Genomic DNA, 15,952 nt, shown 5'->3' with positions numbered 1-15,952 from the left:
CCAAGTTTGGGAAATGCTGCAATGTGCTTTTTCCTCCTTGTCAATTGTTGTGATTGAATTTTTTCCTTTTTTCACATATTTTTGGTCATCTCTTTCGGTTTTAATTTTTGAAATGGATGTTTCCCTCATTGACATCCATCCCAAAGTTCGAACCACCCTATAATGAAACCAGGGGAGGAATCTGAAAAGGCTTTAGAGAGTAACGGCAAAAGTAAAAACAATATTTCACTATTTAAGCAATTTCATACAGCCCGTTAATAGAATACTTATCAAAAAGCCTTAATTGTCATATTCCTTGTTGTAGAACCCTTCTCAAACCCCCCTATTCATTAGTCGTCGGGCTGGGCAATACTGATTTTAAGCGGTAACAGGTGCATCAGCAGGGGCTTCGGCGGTAGCCTGCTCTTCACCAGAGATGTCATCCTCCTTGCCGGGGCTGTCGATGGCAATTTTGACTGCGATCTCCCGCCCTTCGATTTCCCTGCCGTGCATCTCCTCAACAGCTTTGGTCTGGAGAGCCTCAGAGCCTAGAGTGACAAAACCGAATCCACGGCCCTTGCGGGGCTCACCACGAGCTTGGAGTTTCTTGACCATAAAACGCGGAATGGGTCGAAGTGCAATTTTGGCGGAGACGGGTTCGTAAGCAGCAAAAAGTTCCTTCAACTGTATAGTGACAATGGTTAATATCTCACCGGCCTATTGACGGATTTACTGGGGATGTGGGGTGTACCTTCTCCTCGCTAAGATCGTAAGGAAGGTTAGCAACCATAACCTTTGTCTTGGACGGGATCCCATCTTCTGGCGGGCCACGTTGCTTTTGAACACGAGGACGACTCTTAGCGTCTTTGGGGGCATCACCAGGCTCATTAGTCACATCGGCCAAGGGTGTTCCCTCGGTGGTCCCTTCAGCGTGCTCTCCATTCGGCTCCTTTGCCTGCAAAGGTTTCACGTTAGTTTTAACATATAGAAATGCGGTCAGTGACGTGCTGGTGTTAATTGAAATGTCGCTGTGGAGTCTATAAAGAACATCGATCACAAGGTTACGTACCGCGCGGCCACCGCGAGCCCCGAATCGGCCACCGCGGCCACGTCCACGTCCGCGACCGCGACCATAGCCTCTCTTGCGGCCCTCACCTCCACTTGCACCCTCACCACCGCTAACAGCCTCGCCATTATTCTCAGCGGGTTCGGGCTTGCGGGCAAGTTGGACGGAAACCTTGCGCTCGAGGATTTCCTTGCCAGAGAGCTCAGCAATGGCAGCCTGGGCCTCTTGCGCAGTAGCAAGGTCGACGAAGGCATATCCAACAGGACGGGTAGTGCGGGGGTTCACGGGGATGGAGGTGTTTTCACTATAACAATCGCAGAATATGTTAGTGACATAAAATAGCATCGCCATCGATTGCATGAAGCAAGATATCTTTGCTCTCAGGGTTTTATATATAAGTGCATTCTGCATTTATGCCAATTGACCAACCCCCAACAAAACAAAACAAAACAAAAAAAAATGGGGTTTTCCTTTTCTTGTTGAAGTTGGAGCATGCTAAGGCTTTCCTCTTTTGGTTCCTATCTTAGGAAACAAAAACAAATGCAAATCAGGTAATAATAACAATAAAAGGAAAGTACTAACATGGTGTAAGCCTTGAAGAAGTCCTTGAGTTCCCCCTCAGTGGTCGCATATGCGAGATTCCCAATGTACAGGCGACGTCCCTCATCGGCACTGGCTGCAGTGGCATCGGTCTGAATAGCACCTACAGGAGTTGCGCCATTGGTAGAGTCGTTGATGGAGACAGAGGCCATATTTTCGGCCAGTTCGTTGGCAGTCGACATGATGTTGGAGGGCTGAGTGTATTTGGGTAACGGAACACGGGATAGTGGATTGAAAAGGGGGTTGTATGTACCGCTGCGAGATTGAACTCAGGACGCTGAGCTGCCTTTGGGGACTTGAGGTGAGGGGGTAGAAGGGTAGCTTAGTGCCCTAGATACTGGAGAAGACGTTGAAGATGGGGGGAGTTGGAGCGTGATCGTATGGTGATGGTTGTCGACGTGATGAAAGAGAGGAAGAGAAGCGAAGAAAGGCGCAGAAGGAGAAGGGGAAAAAGCGTCAGGATCGAGCCAAGACCCACGGCCGCCCAAAAAGGAGAAATCTCCCCAATCAGGCAAGGCGCGGCCCGGCAACAGCTTACCTCAACCACAGTTTAGAACGTCAGGCTTGTCGGCTCTTCCTGAGGGACGGTTCCGTACGGTATTTTGCTCCTCTCTGGTAATAATTGCGGTTGAATTCTAGTGAAGAAAGCCCCTGCCAAGGCCATTCTGCACCTGCTCAAATGGTAATACCGGATATCGTATTCCCACCCAACCCACAGATCTCATCCTATCTCCGAATGCTTTCCGTTCCAATGTTCCTCATTCCTGCGCTCTCTGGGTGCTGGTCCGATCCGAGGGAGCGCATGTAATTGTATCCTGTATGTGATTCCTTACTCAATACTGTGTGACACTCACTCTGTCAGTCACTACCAAGATGTGCAAGGTAAGCTCATAATGTTCATTTATCGGCACCCTCCACATCAGCCCAAGAAGCTGCCAGGGCATCAACAAAGGTGAAAGAAAGCCACAGCGAAAACCACAGCCCGACCCAGTTACAAGCATCAGTCGGAGTTCCACCTCCATATTTCCGCTCCAAATTCAATTAAATGGCCAACCTGTAGTCTTTGCATCACATCACTTCTCGGGTTCTGGGGTACTTTATTGGGCAATCTCCTGAGGACGTCTCCTCTTGTACTGCACTGGTCGAAATAGCATCTAAAATCTCCAGCATCTGAGCCTCAGCTTACCCCCATCTCATATTCTCCGTCTGGATACAATATACTGCTTTCTGTGGAAGGTGTAAAGCTTGCTTGATTGAAGATTGCTAGCTAAGTGGGAAGTTATATGGTGGAAGGATTAATAAGCCAAGACCTGCAGGTCTCACACTTTCGACTTCTACAAGTGCTCTCAGCTATGAAATGCGACTTTGCGAACTCAAGTCCATCAAGGTGGATTGTTTCTATAATCCACTCAAAGTGCCTCCGAAGAACTGACCAGCTGCTATGCGGATTTCCTTGCCACATCCAGTGTATCTATCTCATTTCAATGAGTGCCTGTTGCGGACAATGCTGATTGATGTCCTTCTTTTTCCTTTCTTTCACCTTTCTTCTGGGACAACGTTGCCGAAACCACTCTGCTGTCACCATATGCGGGGTGAGTGAAGGTAACTTGCATAAATCGGTACAAAAGATCCAAAACTATCTAAATGCTTGAGTGGTATTTTTCCAATGAAATTGTTAGGGGGAGGGTTGTAAATCAGCCTTATCTCACTGCATTTCAACATTGGATGATAGTGAAGTAGTTACATGATCAACAAAATGACTGTGTTATATGTCAAAATGATGTGTGGATGTGTTTATTCTTATATCTGAATATTCATCCACTCAAACTCTTTCACCCTTTGTTAGGATGAATGTATTCCATTCACCGATCAATCCTTTCTGCTCTACTCTGATCTTCCATCCCCCCCATCTCCTGATTGCCACAATTGTTCATTTGGAGTCTTTCCTCTATGTTGATATTGTAATTTTCTTCCACTTAACTTTCTGGCTGCCCTTTAACCTTATTGAACGTTGCAAATTAACAAGCAATGATCATGAGCAAAGAAATCCCCCTTATCATTCTTGACTCTGATGATGAAGACGAGCTCCAGATCACTGGTACTGCTATTTGTGCTCAGAACAGAATCGATTCAGGCCCCGAATGCTCCCGTAGAGTCTATAGCCCAACCAACAGCCAGCAAACAGGTAATGGAAACCTATCTCCCATCTCCTTCGTTTTACGCTGCCTAATCATACTAAACATTACGCAATTCTTCCATAGGGAATGGCGAAGATAGCCAGCAAGTGACAACAGTTGGCAGAACTCACAGAGTCGCTCATCCAACCTCTCCCAGCACGTCAGAATGGCTTCAACCTGCCATTCCCATGGAGCGGAGTCCTTATTTTGGTCTTCCGTTGTCATCACCAACAAACTCCCTTTCGGACAATTCTGGCGCAAAGAATGAGGCAACTTCTCCACATCCAAATGGCGCCCTGGCAGAATCGACTACATCTACTGGACAAGAACTCAAAGCTGAACATGTTTCTTCGCCTTCACCGTGGACAAAAGAATTCTTTATGGACATGGCAGATGCCATTGCACATATTTTCCCGTATGGCGAATTGGCGCGCAAGCACAAATGCAGTGTGGATAAGGTGAATCGAGCCTTGATTGCCGTTGTGCTTGATCCGCTGATGAAGAGAATTGAGGGCCAGGTCAGTTGTGGAAACGCCAACGAGGTAGGGGAGGCAGAGCATACTCAGACTGCTCTGCCAGAAACATGGGGATCTCCCAATACTCTGGTCAACAAGTGGAACCAGCAATATCAAGAAATGGTGTCTGAGCTTCAGAGAGAAAGCGAAGGGAAAGGCCTGCCTATGGAATTCGAGCAGATTCTTATTGCGGCGCCGGGGAATGCGGAAGCTTATTGGAAGGAGAGGAATGCAGGGTTTAATGCTTACCAGGCTTTTCAGAATGCAAGGAAGAATGACACGGCTGAAGACAGGCCTGGAGAGCAGGTTGGGGAATATAAAAGTCTCCAACAGCAGCTGAAGAATGTGGTGCAAACGGCAGACCCAGAGAATCAGTCGTTTTTGCCTGGGACAGCAGTCACAGCAGTTTTTACGTTGGGTACTAAGGAGGCCGCGGAAAACGGATCTAATGCGACGGGCCGTAAACGTGCAAGAAGCTCGTCGGAATCTGTCGAAGAAAAGGACATTAGTCATGACAGAGACAGCAGCAAGTCTGCACCCCCATCACCATCGACAGCGACATCACCCGCGCTCTACCAAGTTTCTACACCTCCCCCACGGAAGAAGGCAAAAACAATATCGTCAATATCGTGTCAATCCACCCCGACTCAGACAAGTACAGAAGAATCCATCAATTCGAGCCATGGACTATATGGCCCCATCCCAAAACACCCATTTGTCACTGATGGGGCTTCTGACACTTACACGCTCTTAAAATTTCCCTACAACCGCATCCACAATACCGACAATCGTCCAACGCCTTCCCCTCCCCCATCCACGTCCTCTTCCGGGTCGTTATCTCCAACCCCCCAAACGCCAACACCGCTCCCCAGATCCAGATACCTCCCCAACAGCACCGTGAATCTATTCCCAAATCCCAAATTCTCAATGATCCCCCGGCCCGCTCCAGCCCGATCCAACTTCACCCGCTCCACCCGCCGTCATGCAGTCACCGTCGATAAATTCGGCAACTACCAGCGCGAGAAGCCTAGCCAGCGCGAATATCAATCCACAGCTTATCACATCAGTAGCAAGGACAGAGATAACATCCTCCTCCCCCGCCTCAATGACCTTTTCCCTCGCAGACAGTCCGCCAGGGATCAGCAGCGGGAACCTACAGAGAGCGACAACGAATGCGACTTCTATGATCCGTACTGCCACGCGGGTGTTGATCGGACGACGAGAGTCTTTACGGAGGGGTTGTGGGAGCAGTTGTTTGGGGGGTTCGGGATGGGGTCGGGGTCGGGGCCGGGGCTGGAGGACGGAGGAGCGAGGGAGTTGATGGGGTTGGACTTTGGGCTGGAGCAGATTGAAGTGAGCGGACAGGGGAAAGGCAAGGCGAGGATGATTGGTGATTTTGGTGGTGATGTGAATGGGCACGGGGCTGCTGGGGTTGGAGAGAGTGGTTGGGAGGATGACGATGCTGGTGATGATGTTGGTGGAGAGAGGGGTTGGGAGAGTGCGTGATGCATGAAATGGACATGGGGAGGTTTCTGGGCGATTGGTACTTAGGGGACTGGGATATGAATTGTTATCGGTGGTAGCCTGTGTAGTATTTGGCTATGGAAGTAGACTGTTTCAATAAATTTGTTTGATTCTTGCAAGGAAGGGAGGAGGGGAAGGGGCCGATGCGAAATAGTGATGGGCTTATTGTACGTATGCTGCTTTCTATTTCCGTGATGTGATGTTAGATGTTGTGTTTTTATTTTATGGGATGGGGCTCTTGATCTATTTGGCGTTGTCCTCCACAAGGTGTGAGAAAAATAAGGAGGCTCAAGGGTTCTAGGAAGGAAATGATTGAGCTGGGCCCAGCAAACTCACACAAGAGTATCTACGAATACATATCAAGGCGAACAGAGGAGGCCTGGCTAGGCTGCCCCATGATTTTGATTCTATCCATGGCATTTCGGGGGGAAGAAAACAGAAATATACTCTGGCATTCGTTTATACAATCCTCATTATTGCTATTGCCCTAATACCTAAACAATCCAGGTACATGGAACGGATATAGCAAAATGCTCCGCAAATAATCGGACCGTCCTCCGAAAGCAAAAAGTAAAACATCACTTAGTTAACTAAAGCCTATTGATTACATAACAATGTGTGCTTCAAATGGCATCCGTTAACCCATACATGAGAAACCCGACATTCCACCTCTTGTAGACTTGGGAGGTGTCCGCATAATGATATATATAATAAATGAGTGTGCCGAAAAGCCGAAAAGCAAAAAACACCGGCAGCTCAAGAATAGAAATAAAATAAAAACCGAAGAACCCCAAAGAAGAAAATCGCTCTCTGTGGTATTCATATCAAAATTAACCAAACCATTAGCTGCGCACTCTTATCGGTTCGTATACTGATCATGGAAACTCGCTGATGCCTGCGATCGGCTCCCGGCCGCATACGCGCCACCATAGCTAGTGTCATTATCATGTAAATAGCTAGCATTAGCATCGCCGGCGTTTGTCAACGGTGTGTTATTTAGAGCATTACTGTTATCATTGCCTCTCGTGGCATCGTACATGGACGGTGGTGCAGGGGTTTCATGCGGCATCCCTCCCAAATCGTCCGCCTCGTTGTGCAGCAGCGTCTGTGCTTATATTGCATTTTGCAGGGGTACCGAATTTGAACGCTCCGCAGCCGCTCTTACCCTTCTCATCTTTATCATTGTCATCATCCTTGTCAGCAACTTTGCCTGCCGCCACATATGATGCAACAGCCACCCATGAGGCAAACCAGAGGATACCGAAGAGCACGTCAATCACTGCGAAAGCGTACGCATTACCAAATCTTTGGGTTCGTGGCCATAAAGGCACTGCGGCCAGGTAGATGAGGGCGGGAACAGTGAGCCAACACTACAAAAGTCAGAGAGAGTTAGCAATTTGGTTTCTTTGGAGAAAAAGCAACTTATGTAGGTACTTGTAACTCTTAGTTTTCCTCTGTGGGTAGCGAGAAAACATCAAACATACCAGCGCAAAACAGTATGCCGTTCGACCATCTGTTGGACCATCTTGTGTGAGCACGGCGATTGTAAGAGCCCAGCCCAGAAATATGACAAAGCCCTGCAGGGCATGAAGAAGCATCTTCACTCTAGGGAACTGAAGTGACCCAAACATAATGAAGGACCAGTTGTGGTATGGTATATAAAAACGTTCGTGCAGCCTTCCTTCTCAACTCCGTCAAGCCAGTGGTACGTCCACCGTTTTCCTCACCTAGCCTGAATTCCCTCACTTCGGTATGTCTTGCTGGCAAAACAATGGCGGTGTTTATATAAATGGTAGTTCTATAGTTGGTTAGATGTTTAAGCAGCCGTTCAAGTCAATGATTGAATGTGAATGATGGGTTTCCTCTGCGTGCGTTTTCCGCTTGGGTAAATATGAGGCAGAGAGCTAGATAATAATGAAAAACCAGGAAAGGGTAAAAAGCGAAAGGAGACATGAAACAGGAATAACAATGCCAAAGATCAATTAGCCACTCATCCTTCAGGGGCGAGAAGTGTGAGAGAAGGGGAGGGAGAGCTGGAAGCGATGCCTGGGGGTTATTGTGTCTTTGTCTTGCAGAATGAGGCTGAGTGGCACAGAGCTTGCGACTGAAGTTGGAATGTTTATTTAGGGCGGACAGCTGGTTGATTTCTCGAGGTAGGCAATCTGAATCTTAAACATTTATACAACTAGCTCTCCTCCACACCTCCCAGAGAACTGGAAACCAAAGTACCTACCAAACAGCTTCAATCAACTTGCTGGTTTCACAACACTGATCTCAAGGAGTGAGTGCGTGTCATAAAGAATCATAGCTGCCTGCTCTGGCAACTCAAACCCCTCTCGACAGTAACCAACCCACTAGTGCAGAGTACCGCTCGGGGATAATGTGGAGCGGGTAGTTATGAGTTATTGGCGTTTTCCACTGCCCACACTAAACTCAACCTATGTACCACAGCTGCTCATAAGTGCTGGCATGAGCTTCCAGAACCCTCGAATAGGGGTCGTCAACTGTGGTATGTACAGCTTGGAAGCATTTGCAGAAATTTTCTGTCAATCGCATCTACATAGCATCGAAACCTTCGCGGCTAGTGATCCCTGGTAGACATCGCCAACCGGGGTAATGTTTATGCCTGAGATTAGGGTTTATGATCGCTTACCATTTTGCAAGGGCCTTCGCTGCGACGAGCGTCCACGGTTCTTCATCAATAACAAAGTAATCTAGCCACTTATCAGCCACAAAAAAGGGCTGTCACAATCTGACCAGACAGAACCAAAGATCTCGTCTATAAATAACTAAACTGGTTGACACAGAAATCTCTAGCAAATTTATTGCAAGCCTCAGGGTTGTCAAATCAAAGCCTGTCGTCAACAGTCTCCGCCATCTTGTCCAAAATGCTAGGAAAATGTTGACTGCAAAAGTTCCCCTGTCGTTCCTTACACGCATAAGCACGACGTCTATATAGGAGTATGGCTCAACAAATATATATCATGAAGGAAAGTACACCGGATATGGTAGAAATAGCTAATAGGAAACATGTAGCTGCCCACGTTGGTAGGAACAAAAACCCAAGCTTGTCAGCTACATGTTCTGATAATAATTGGACGTCAACAAAATACTGCCAAACCTGATCGGAAGTTAATTTGATATTTGGAAGTGCGGCTTCAATATTTATTTATCAGTGTCTGAAAGATCCAGGTAAATCACATTTTATTTTTTAAAAATATACCCCTTAAGTCCGTTCAACTTTTCTTTTACTTTCCCAGTTTCCGACAATGGAAATCCAAGCCTCGGACAAATTTATCGTTTAACAAATTAGGCTTATAAACAAGAGAGGCGGCCCGCTTTTAAACTTCTCTGAGTTTCGTCCCACCTTATCTCGAGGGCATGGCTAAACTGATGGCATGCGAGCAATTTGTGTTCCCATTTCTAGGATGCGGCTTTTCGCCACGAGTCACAGCCACCACAGGGAGCCCTTGTATGACTGGGGATTGAAGCAAGGCTCAGGCCAAGTTTCCCAGATTGGTTTGCAACACGGGAGCAGGGGCAGTTTACGGCATTTCCGTTCAAGTCAGAAACTTGATGATTTCTCATGTTTTCCTTCTCTCAAAATTATCGCGCCCATGAGCCATCCTGTTCTGTATTCGCAATATGGAGCACCCGATTCCTCCAAAATGCCTTTCACATCCATATGGGTTTGCTCGAGCCTCCAATGAGCCGTCTCCTTGGGATCTCACAAGGCTGATCAGATGCTAGGATAGCCCGCCTAGGTACATGGGGTTAGTTTCCCGCATGCCACCCTTGGACGCTATGGTCGTCAGAAACTTCCTTGAGGGTTTTAGACAACGCGAGAACCAACCAGTTGATGATCGCAATTCGTGAATTTATTATTTTTGCTGCTGTGTGTTTGAAGCCTTGCACAGCAAAACGGCAGATCAGCAATGGACTAAGTTGGTGGCTGAGGCCAGATTAAACCCTCTAAACAAACCACCAACCACCAAAAAAGATATCACTGCGAAATGGTTCAGATGGCGTTTCCGCGCAATGGTGGCGAGTGGTCAGGTTGGTATGAGCGTACAGCCCATTGCTGCCAAGAATTGGGGAAACTCCGAACAATTGGCCTGACCCGAGTTCTTGTCCGCCCATTCTGTGATCTTTTGCATGATCGTTCCATTGTTTAAGGGGCCTTTATCATACTCTTAGGCTCCTCGATGAAGTCTTCCAATACTTAAACTCTGAAGTCAGCTAGGTCTCGGGTTGGTGGGTTAAAATTGGAAACCGTCCCTCCCATAGAGGTGAGTTATGCACTCCGCATATTTGATTTGCGGTACCCGCTTGGACTGGGAGTCTATTTTATCAAGTTGCTTGTGGCCGCATATCGCCCGAGTTGACGTGTCTTTATATCCCATGGAATCGATCCCAATGTATAGAAACCTGGTAGAGAGTTTTATCTTGAAGTGGTTGAAGAGACCACGAAGGAGGGAAAACCGGATGGATAAGTGAAATATACCAATGCTAGTTCAATTGCTCTCTTGATACAGATTACTGCTCTTTTTAAATAAGCAAGTAAGCCGTGCGCCAGCAAATTGCCTTCTACTGTGCCTCTTGGCCTCAGAATCTTCTGTTGCTCAATAGATATAACGAAGCAAGTGTAGATAGGAAATGGGCGAGAATAAGATGAATGTGTAGTTAAAAAGTAAACCTGGCGCATAATAGGCATGGCTGACCCATGACTCTCGCTTTTCAACATGAAAAGGGTAGCCTTGACATGGCTAATCTGCATCTCGGGAAAGAAATAGGGTGATGGTGGGCCTTGCCATCCATGAAGATATGACAGACTGCCCTCATGAAGAATGAAGGATGTGTTGTTATATAGACCCTGCAATATATGAGAAATTAATTCCCTCTATTATCAAGGTGTTGATGTGCAAAATGTGTGTCGTGTGGAATTGGCAAAAGTGCCCTTCCCCGAGGCTTAGGGACCTGCTGATTATAGATTTGTATGCATATGCATTCCTTGAAATCAGTGTAAGTCTTCTCATTGAATGTACAGTACATAGAATTAGTTTCACTCCATCTTTCTATGCTGTAACTAGCTGATAAATAAGCTGCCGCCAATATCCTAAACTCATATCATATCTTTGATGGTTTTTTTCTCTCCCCTTTCTAGGATATGAGGCGGCCACTCGTATCAACGGGTAATCCTTTCTCAGACCCAAGGAATTTCAATATGCGGCGGTCAAATCGCCAGGACTTGTTCTTGTGTATTACTTAGAATATCATTTTCTATATCCAAACACCCAACCATCATGAAGACCCATTTTTTCATTGAAGCTGCCCATAATGGGAAACCAGAATTGGTTTCCTCAACAACAGCAACTCTGATGAGACTTTCAAGTAATGTTTGCTGTAAATATAAGATGTTGTCACAGTCGGCCTGTCAAGGGGATTGAGCCCTGCCGAAGGATTTTCCGGCCGAGAATTTGAACCCCGTTCATTTGAACAATACTAGTATTGAACATCAACATCCCTCGCCAGCTGTCAGCCTGTCATGAAAGTCGAATCGTGATTTTCAGAACCGACATGGCCCTGAAGTTCGTGATTCGTGTTTCCCTCCCATGTGGTGTAATTATCAGTATGTTTGGACGTTTCAGGTGCTGCTCGTCGAGGCATCGGCATCTCTTGCTGCTGCAGGACATCAACGACAACTGATTTGCCCAAAGCGCAGCCCCCGCCGTCCCTAAATTTTATTTAGTGTCAAGCTACCAAGCTCGATCTGCACAAGTTGGTTTGGCGGAATACGAGTTCATGCATGGGAAGGATTATGAAAACATCCGCCGAACCTTGGCAACAGCATGGGTTTCCTCCGCTCCTCCACCGGCATCTATTCCTTTCTCAACTCTCGATTTCTCCTTGTCTCATTTCTTCTATGGGGTGGATGATTAGCTTTTTGAGTTCCCATAGTAGATCCCAATCCGCACAACTCTTCTTGAATTTCTGTTGAGGAATTCTTGTTGAAGAATGCGATGCTCAATTAGATCATGTCTTGCCCTTTTTTTGCTCCTTGCAGGACGCCTTGGAGAGGCAGCTCTTGCGCCGCGATCGCCTGGCGACCTCTGTGGTTTTACGGAAGGCAGAAGTAAGCCGGACTTTCACCCTCACTGGACTCAATGTTTGTACATGTATCTGGTAGTGATGCTAACTGGTGAAAAAGCTGTCCTGCTTGGTAACTTAGTGTTTTTGATGGCAGGGAAAGTGACGATCCAAGACGGACACAATGAAGCTTTTGGTATTTTGAACCCTCGTCTACAAATACATTTAGTACTAATTGATAATATTGAAGTGAACCAACTCTATTGGCTCGATCTCAATACCACCTTTAACGTTGAAGGCGGTATCTCCCCAAATACTTTGCATAACACAGATATTCCAAGTTCGGCGCCCCATGAATTTTCCGGGGGAGCATTTTTGGCCGCTCAAAATTCCATATACATATATGCTGGCCTCGGGAGTTCGAATAGGTATGATTGGATGTGGTCATACAACGCAGAAGATGGGACATGGAGTCGCGCAACAGTCGCCGGCGGCAAGCTAAATCTGGGGAAGCGGTTTGCCGGGCTCTCCGCCATTGCGCCAGAATCCAATCTTTCTTTCTTTACCGGAGGCTGGGACATGCCCATCACGGGAACTTTGGTCTTCAACGCGACGGATAGCGCGAACCTTCAATGGACAAACGTGACTAAAGTGGAAGGAAATGACGCGGTCGGAGAACCCCGGATCGCTAATGGTGGGATGGAATATGTACGGCTAGGGAAGAATGGAATACTGGTTGCTTTTGGTGGTTATGATGTATGTGCGATTTTGGCTGTCGCAACACGGATTCTGTTATTTGCCAAGGCTAACGCATTTGAAAGACATCAAAAAAAGGAACAAATACAACCGCAACGAGCCAAGATTTGAGGGCAATGGATAAAATCGGTGTTTATGACATTGACTCGAGTACCTGGTACGACTTTCTTTAGTTAAAAAGTCTCTATATTCCAAACCGGAATACCGAAGCTGACTAGTTGAACAGGTACGAAATTGAAGCTACTGGTGATATCCCGAAGCCGAGAACTGCATTTTGCACCGCTGTTTCTTCCGCGCCAGACGATTCTTCGTTTCAAGTGCACATGTACGGCGGTCGCAGCCGTACCATAGAGAATGCAACCTCATATAATGATCTTTATGTCCTGACTCTCCCATCTTTTCGTTGGATACGTGCCCCGACGACTGGCCTAGAACCATGGAAAGCAGATGGCGTTGGTCGCGACAGCCATAAATGTGTCACCTGGAAAGACGGAGAGATGGTAGTAATTGGGGGTACCACTCGGAAAGATGACAAAGTACAAAAGGGATGCAGTAGAAATTATCCACCAATCCGAGTGCTTGATACCAGTAAATTTCGATGGGAAAAGCAATTCGAACGCGAAACAACATACTCTGTTCCTCGGGTGGTCTCTGATGTGGTTGGCGGCGAGTACGTTGGTTCTTTCTTCCTGATTTGTATACCTCATCCTTCTTCTCCAGACTAACCACTTTACCGAACACAGTGGAACTGGTAAAGCTACATTGAAGGAACCGGAGGGAGGATGGCCTAATAGTCAGCTTGAACATATATTTTCTCAAACTGTATCCAGGAAACCTGAGATAACAGAGAAGCCGCTCCCGGCAGAACCAACCGGAACTTCTCAACCGACAACTCCCCCTTCATCCAAGAAGTCCTCTAATGCAGGTGCAATTGCCGGTGGAGTTGTTGGTGGCGTTGGAGGAGTCGCCGTCATCGCCGCGGCTGTTTTCTTTCTAAGAAGAAGCAAACGGAAGAAAAATACGGGCGATCGATTTAATGCCTCCCCAGCTGTTCCGACAGCTCCTTCGGTTTACTATCCCGAGCCAGACTCGTCCCAGCCAGTCCTTACTGACAAGAAGGATAGCCCATACATGCGCGTCGAACAACGCCCCAGAGAACTGTCAGCCCAAACAGAAGTACCATCCCGGTATGAACTTGAGTCGCAAAGCGAAGGACGCCCTACTCCGGTATTTGAACTTGACTCACCTATGTCCCCTCCGCAGCCACGCAAAGAATAACTGATTATTCACCACTATTGTCTTTCTTCTCTTTTTTTTTTTTTTTTTTTTTCTTTTTGTATATATTTCTCCCTCCTGGAATGAATCTCGCGACCTCCAGTATTCACATTTTACATACCCGCACTTCCAAAGTGCTCCAAAGTGCGCTATTTCCTTTCACAACTTATTTCCGTTTGTTCTGTTCCATACAGGCGTTTTCATCTGCAGAAAAGTCAGCATTTTCATGGTCATCAATAATCAAATCAAGGATACCATTCGTCCAACATCACCCTGATGCGGAAATAATTTCAAAACCTCTTTCCACAGACCCCCTTGTTCGCAGTGCTTTTGCTTAGACATGTGAGATCCAAATAGTTTTTTATTCATCTTCCAGTGGCCTGTTGTGCATTGACAAGGGTACAAGTAATCAGTACAAACACTACAATTCGCACTTGATTTCTTGTCGCTCTGTCTTCTGCGCTTCAAAAACACCTCTGGATTTCCTGTCACCACCACCATACTTTTCTTTATGTCGTCCTCTCAAACCTAACTTATCCCCAAGACGTCAGCACATCAGGAAGGTAGCTTGTTGGAAACAATCAAATTTATAATGCTTACAACTGTTCCACGTAACTATTCATACATGTTGGGGCTATTTGAAGATTTCGCTCTAATCTTCACAAAACAAGCGGTTTCCCTTGGGTTACATCCTACATGCGACCGTAACTGCAATTTTTGTATAAGGGGGGGATGGAATTCCATCATCCTCAACCCCGTTCGATTTATGGTCGTTTAGTAGCCACAGTTTCCGTACTCAATCCTTGTCGTGATGGGGAGCTTAACTTGTCTTGGCATCGGGGAATGTCTTCATCGGCAAGTGGATTTTAGGGCCAAGCGCAGAAAGGTATCCACGTTATATTGACAAGAATGTGGGCATCGTTGAACAAATTGTATTTTTATTCCAAGAGCGGCTATATATCTGCCTCGTCTGGGTACTGCACATCGTCGTTAAACTTCCTCCGATGAACCAATAGTTACTGTTGTCGAGCTTGTTAACTCCAAGACATACTGGTTGGTATGATGGGAAATAATGTGCCACCAGGGGTTCCTAGTTCAGATACCCCTGTCCGCATTTGTCAGTCGCCCGTCTTGCCAGAAGTCCTTCGGTCTCTGCACAATTAATATGTTTTCCGCTACTTGCACGTTTGCCAACCATAACACGATACAACCGGAGTGCGGGTGGTTTGCAGAAACCCCTTGTTCATTCTTCTTCTCCTTTTGTGCGTGGGTCACGACTGCGCAAAGTGTATGATCAGCATGGATAAAGGTCATATATCCTTCACCCTCCCCGGCCCTCGGCAGGCTCGAGATCAAAGAAAATACGTTCCACTGCTGAAGAAGCTGAAGAAGCTGAAGAAGCTGAAAACAGCCGGACTTCTCTGAGAGTAGAACCGAGTCATGATCGTGTAACCGGAAGTTTTATATCAAAGAGCGCAAGCAACGAATGAGGCGGGACAGCTAGTGCACTCATAGATACTGTAGTTCTAGTACTAGTAAACAAATCATGAACGCGGTAGAGGAGAGGATTCGAAGACAAGAAATTGCTAGATAGATAGTAGATGGAGCAAAATTAGTATGCCCTTGCCCAAGGGTACTTAGGCCGTATATCTGTTTCGAGTCAAAAATAAATTTGAATTGGTTGCCCCATTGGGCAGCGAGGGTAGCTGAAACTTTATTGGAGTTGACATTACCGGAAGTTAAGCTCTGAGGATATGGCCAATGAAAAAGATCCCTGCAGGTCCTTTTTACACATCTGAGCTCAGCAGGAAACAAAAATTCAAGTTGTTATTCGCATGGGCTCGGGTCCCTGATGGCGCCATTACGATGTTGCATACGTTGCATATTCCGAGGAGAATCCCGATATCGGGTAGTTGAAAGGGATAATATGGGTACATAAACAGGTGAGTCTCGCCCATTTTGCTCTCTGCCAT

General features: G+C 46.7%; 5 protein-coding genes across 5 annotated transcripts; 3 read left to right on the top strand and 2 right to left on the bottom strand.

Annotated features, from left to right (window-relative positions):
* Positions 1–357: 357 nt before the first annotated feature.
* On the bottom strand, positions 358–1,827 carry HCAG_02914 (hypothetical protein; the record flags this gene model as incomplete). The annotated part of the gene is made up of 4 exons (XM_001542693.1): positions 358–663; positions 731–934; positions 1,049–1,349; positions 1,628–1,827. The coding sequence occupies 4 exons, from the start codon at positions 1,825–1,827 to the stop codon at positions 358–360; spliced, it is 1,011 nt and encodes a 336-aa protein (XP_001542743.1).
* A 1,852-nt stretch (positions 1,828–3,679) lies between these two features.
* HCAG_02913 (predicted protein) lies at positions 3,680–5,843 on the top strand (the record flags this gene model as incomplete). Its single annotated transcript, XM_001542692.1, has 2 exons — positions 3,680–3,830; positions 3,907–5,843. 2 exons carry the CDS (start codon positions 3,680–3,682, stop codon positions 5,841–5,843), a joined length of 2,088 nt encoding a protein of 695 aa, XP_001542742.1.
* A 1,076-nt stretch (positions 5,844–6,919) lies between these two features.
* On the bottom strand, positions 6,920–7,459 carry HCAG_02912 (predicted protein; the record flags this gene model as incomplete). The annotated part of the gene is made up of 2 exons (XM_001542691.1): positions 6,920–7,231; positions 7,346–7,459. 2 exons carry the CDS (start codon positions 7,457–7,459, stop codon positions 6,920–6,922), a joined length of 426 nt encoding a protein of 141 aa, XP_001542741.1.
* An 871-nt stretch (positions 7,460–8,330) lies between these two features.
* HCAG_02911 (predicted protein) lies at positions 8,331–8,820 on the top strand (the record flags this gene model as incomplete). The annotated part of the gene is made up of 2 exons (XM_001542690.1): positions 8,331–8,370; positions 8,669–8,820. The coding sequence occupies 2 exons, from the start codon at positions 8,331–8,333 to the stop codon at positions 8,818–8,820; spliced, it is 192 nt and encodes a 63-aa protein (XP_001542740.1).
* Positions 8,821–11,164: 2,344 nt separating this feature from the next.
* Positions 11,165–13,982, top strand: HCAG_02910 (predicted protein; the record flags this gene model as incomplete). The annotated part of the gene is made up of 8 exons (XM_001542689.1): positions 11,165–11,252; positions 11,368–11,490; positions 11,926–11,994; positions 12,091–12,144; positions 12,199–12,704; positions 12,770–12,861; positions 12,931–13,374; positions 13,448–13,982. 8 exons carry the CDS (start codon positions 11,165–11,167, stop codon positions 13,980–13,982), a joined length of 1,911 nt encoding a protein of 636 aa, XP_001542739.1.
* Positions 13,983–15,952: the final 1,970 nt, after the last annotated feature.

Source organism: Histoplasma capsulatum, genomic scaffold, assembly GCF_000149585.1.
Source record: "Histoplasma capsulatum NAm1 scaffold_2 genomic scaffold, whole genome shotgun sequence".
Lineage (NCBI taxonomy): Eukaryota > Fungi > Ascomycota > Eurotiomycetes > Onygenales > Ajellomycetaceae > Histoplasma > Histoplasma mississippiense.
This window is presented reverse-complemented; position numbering and strand designations above follow the sequence as displayed.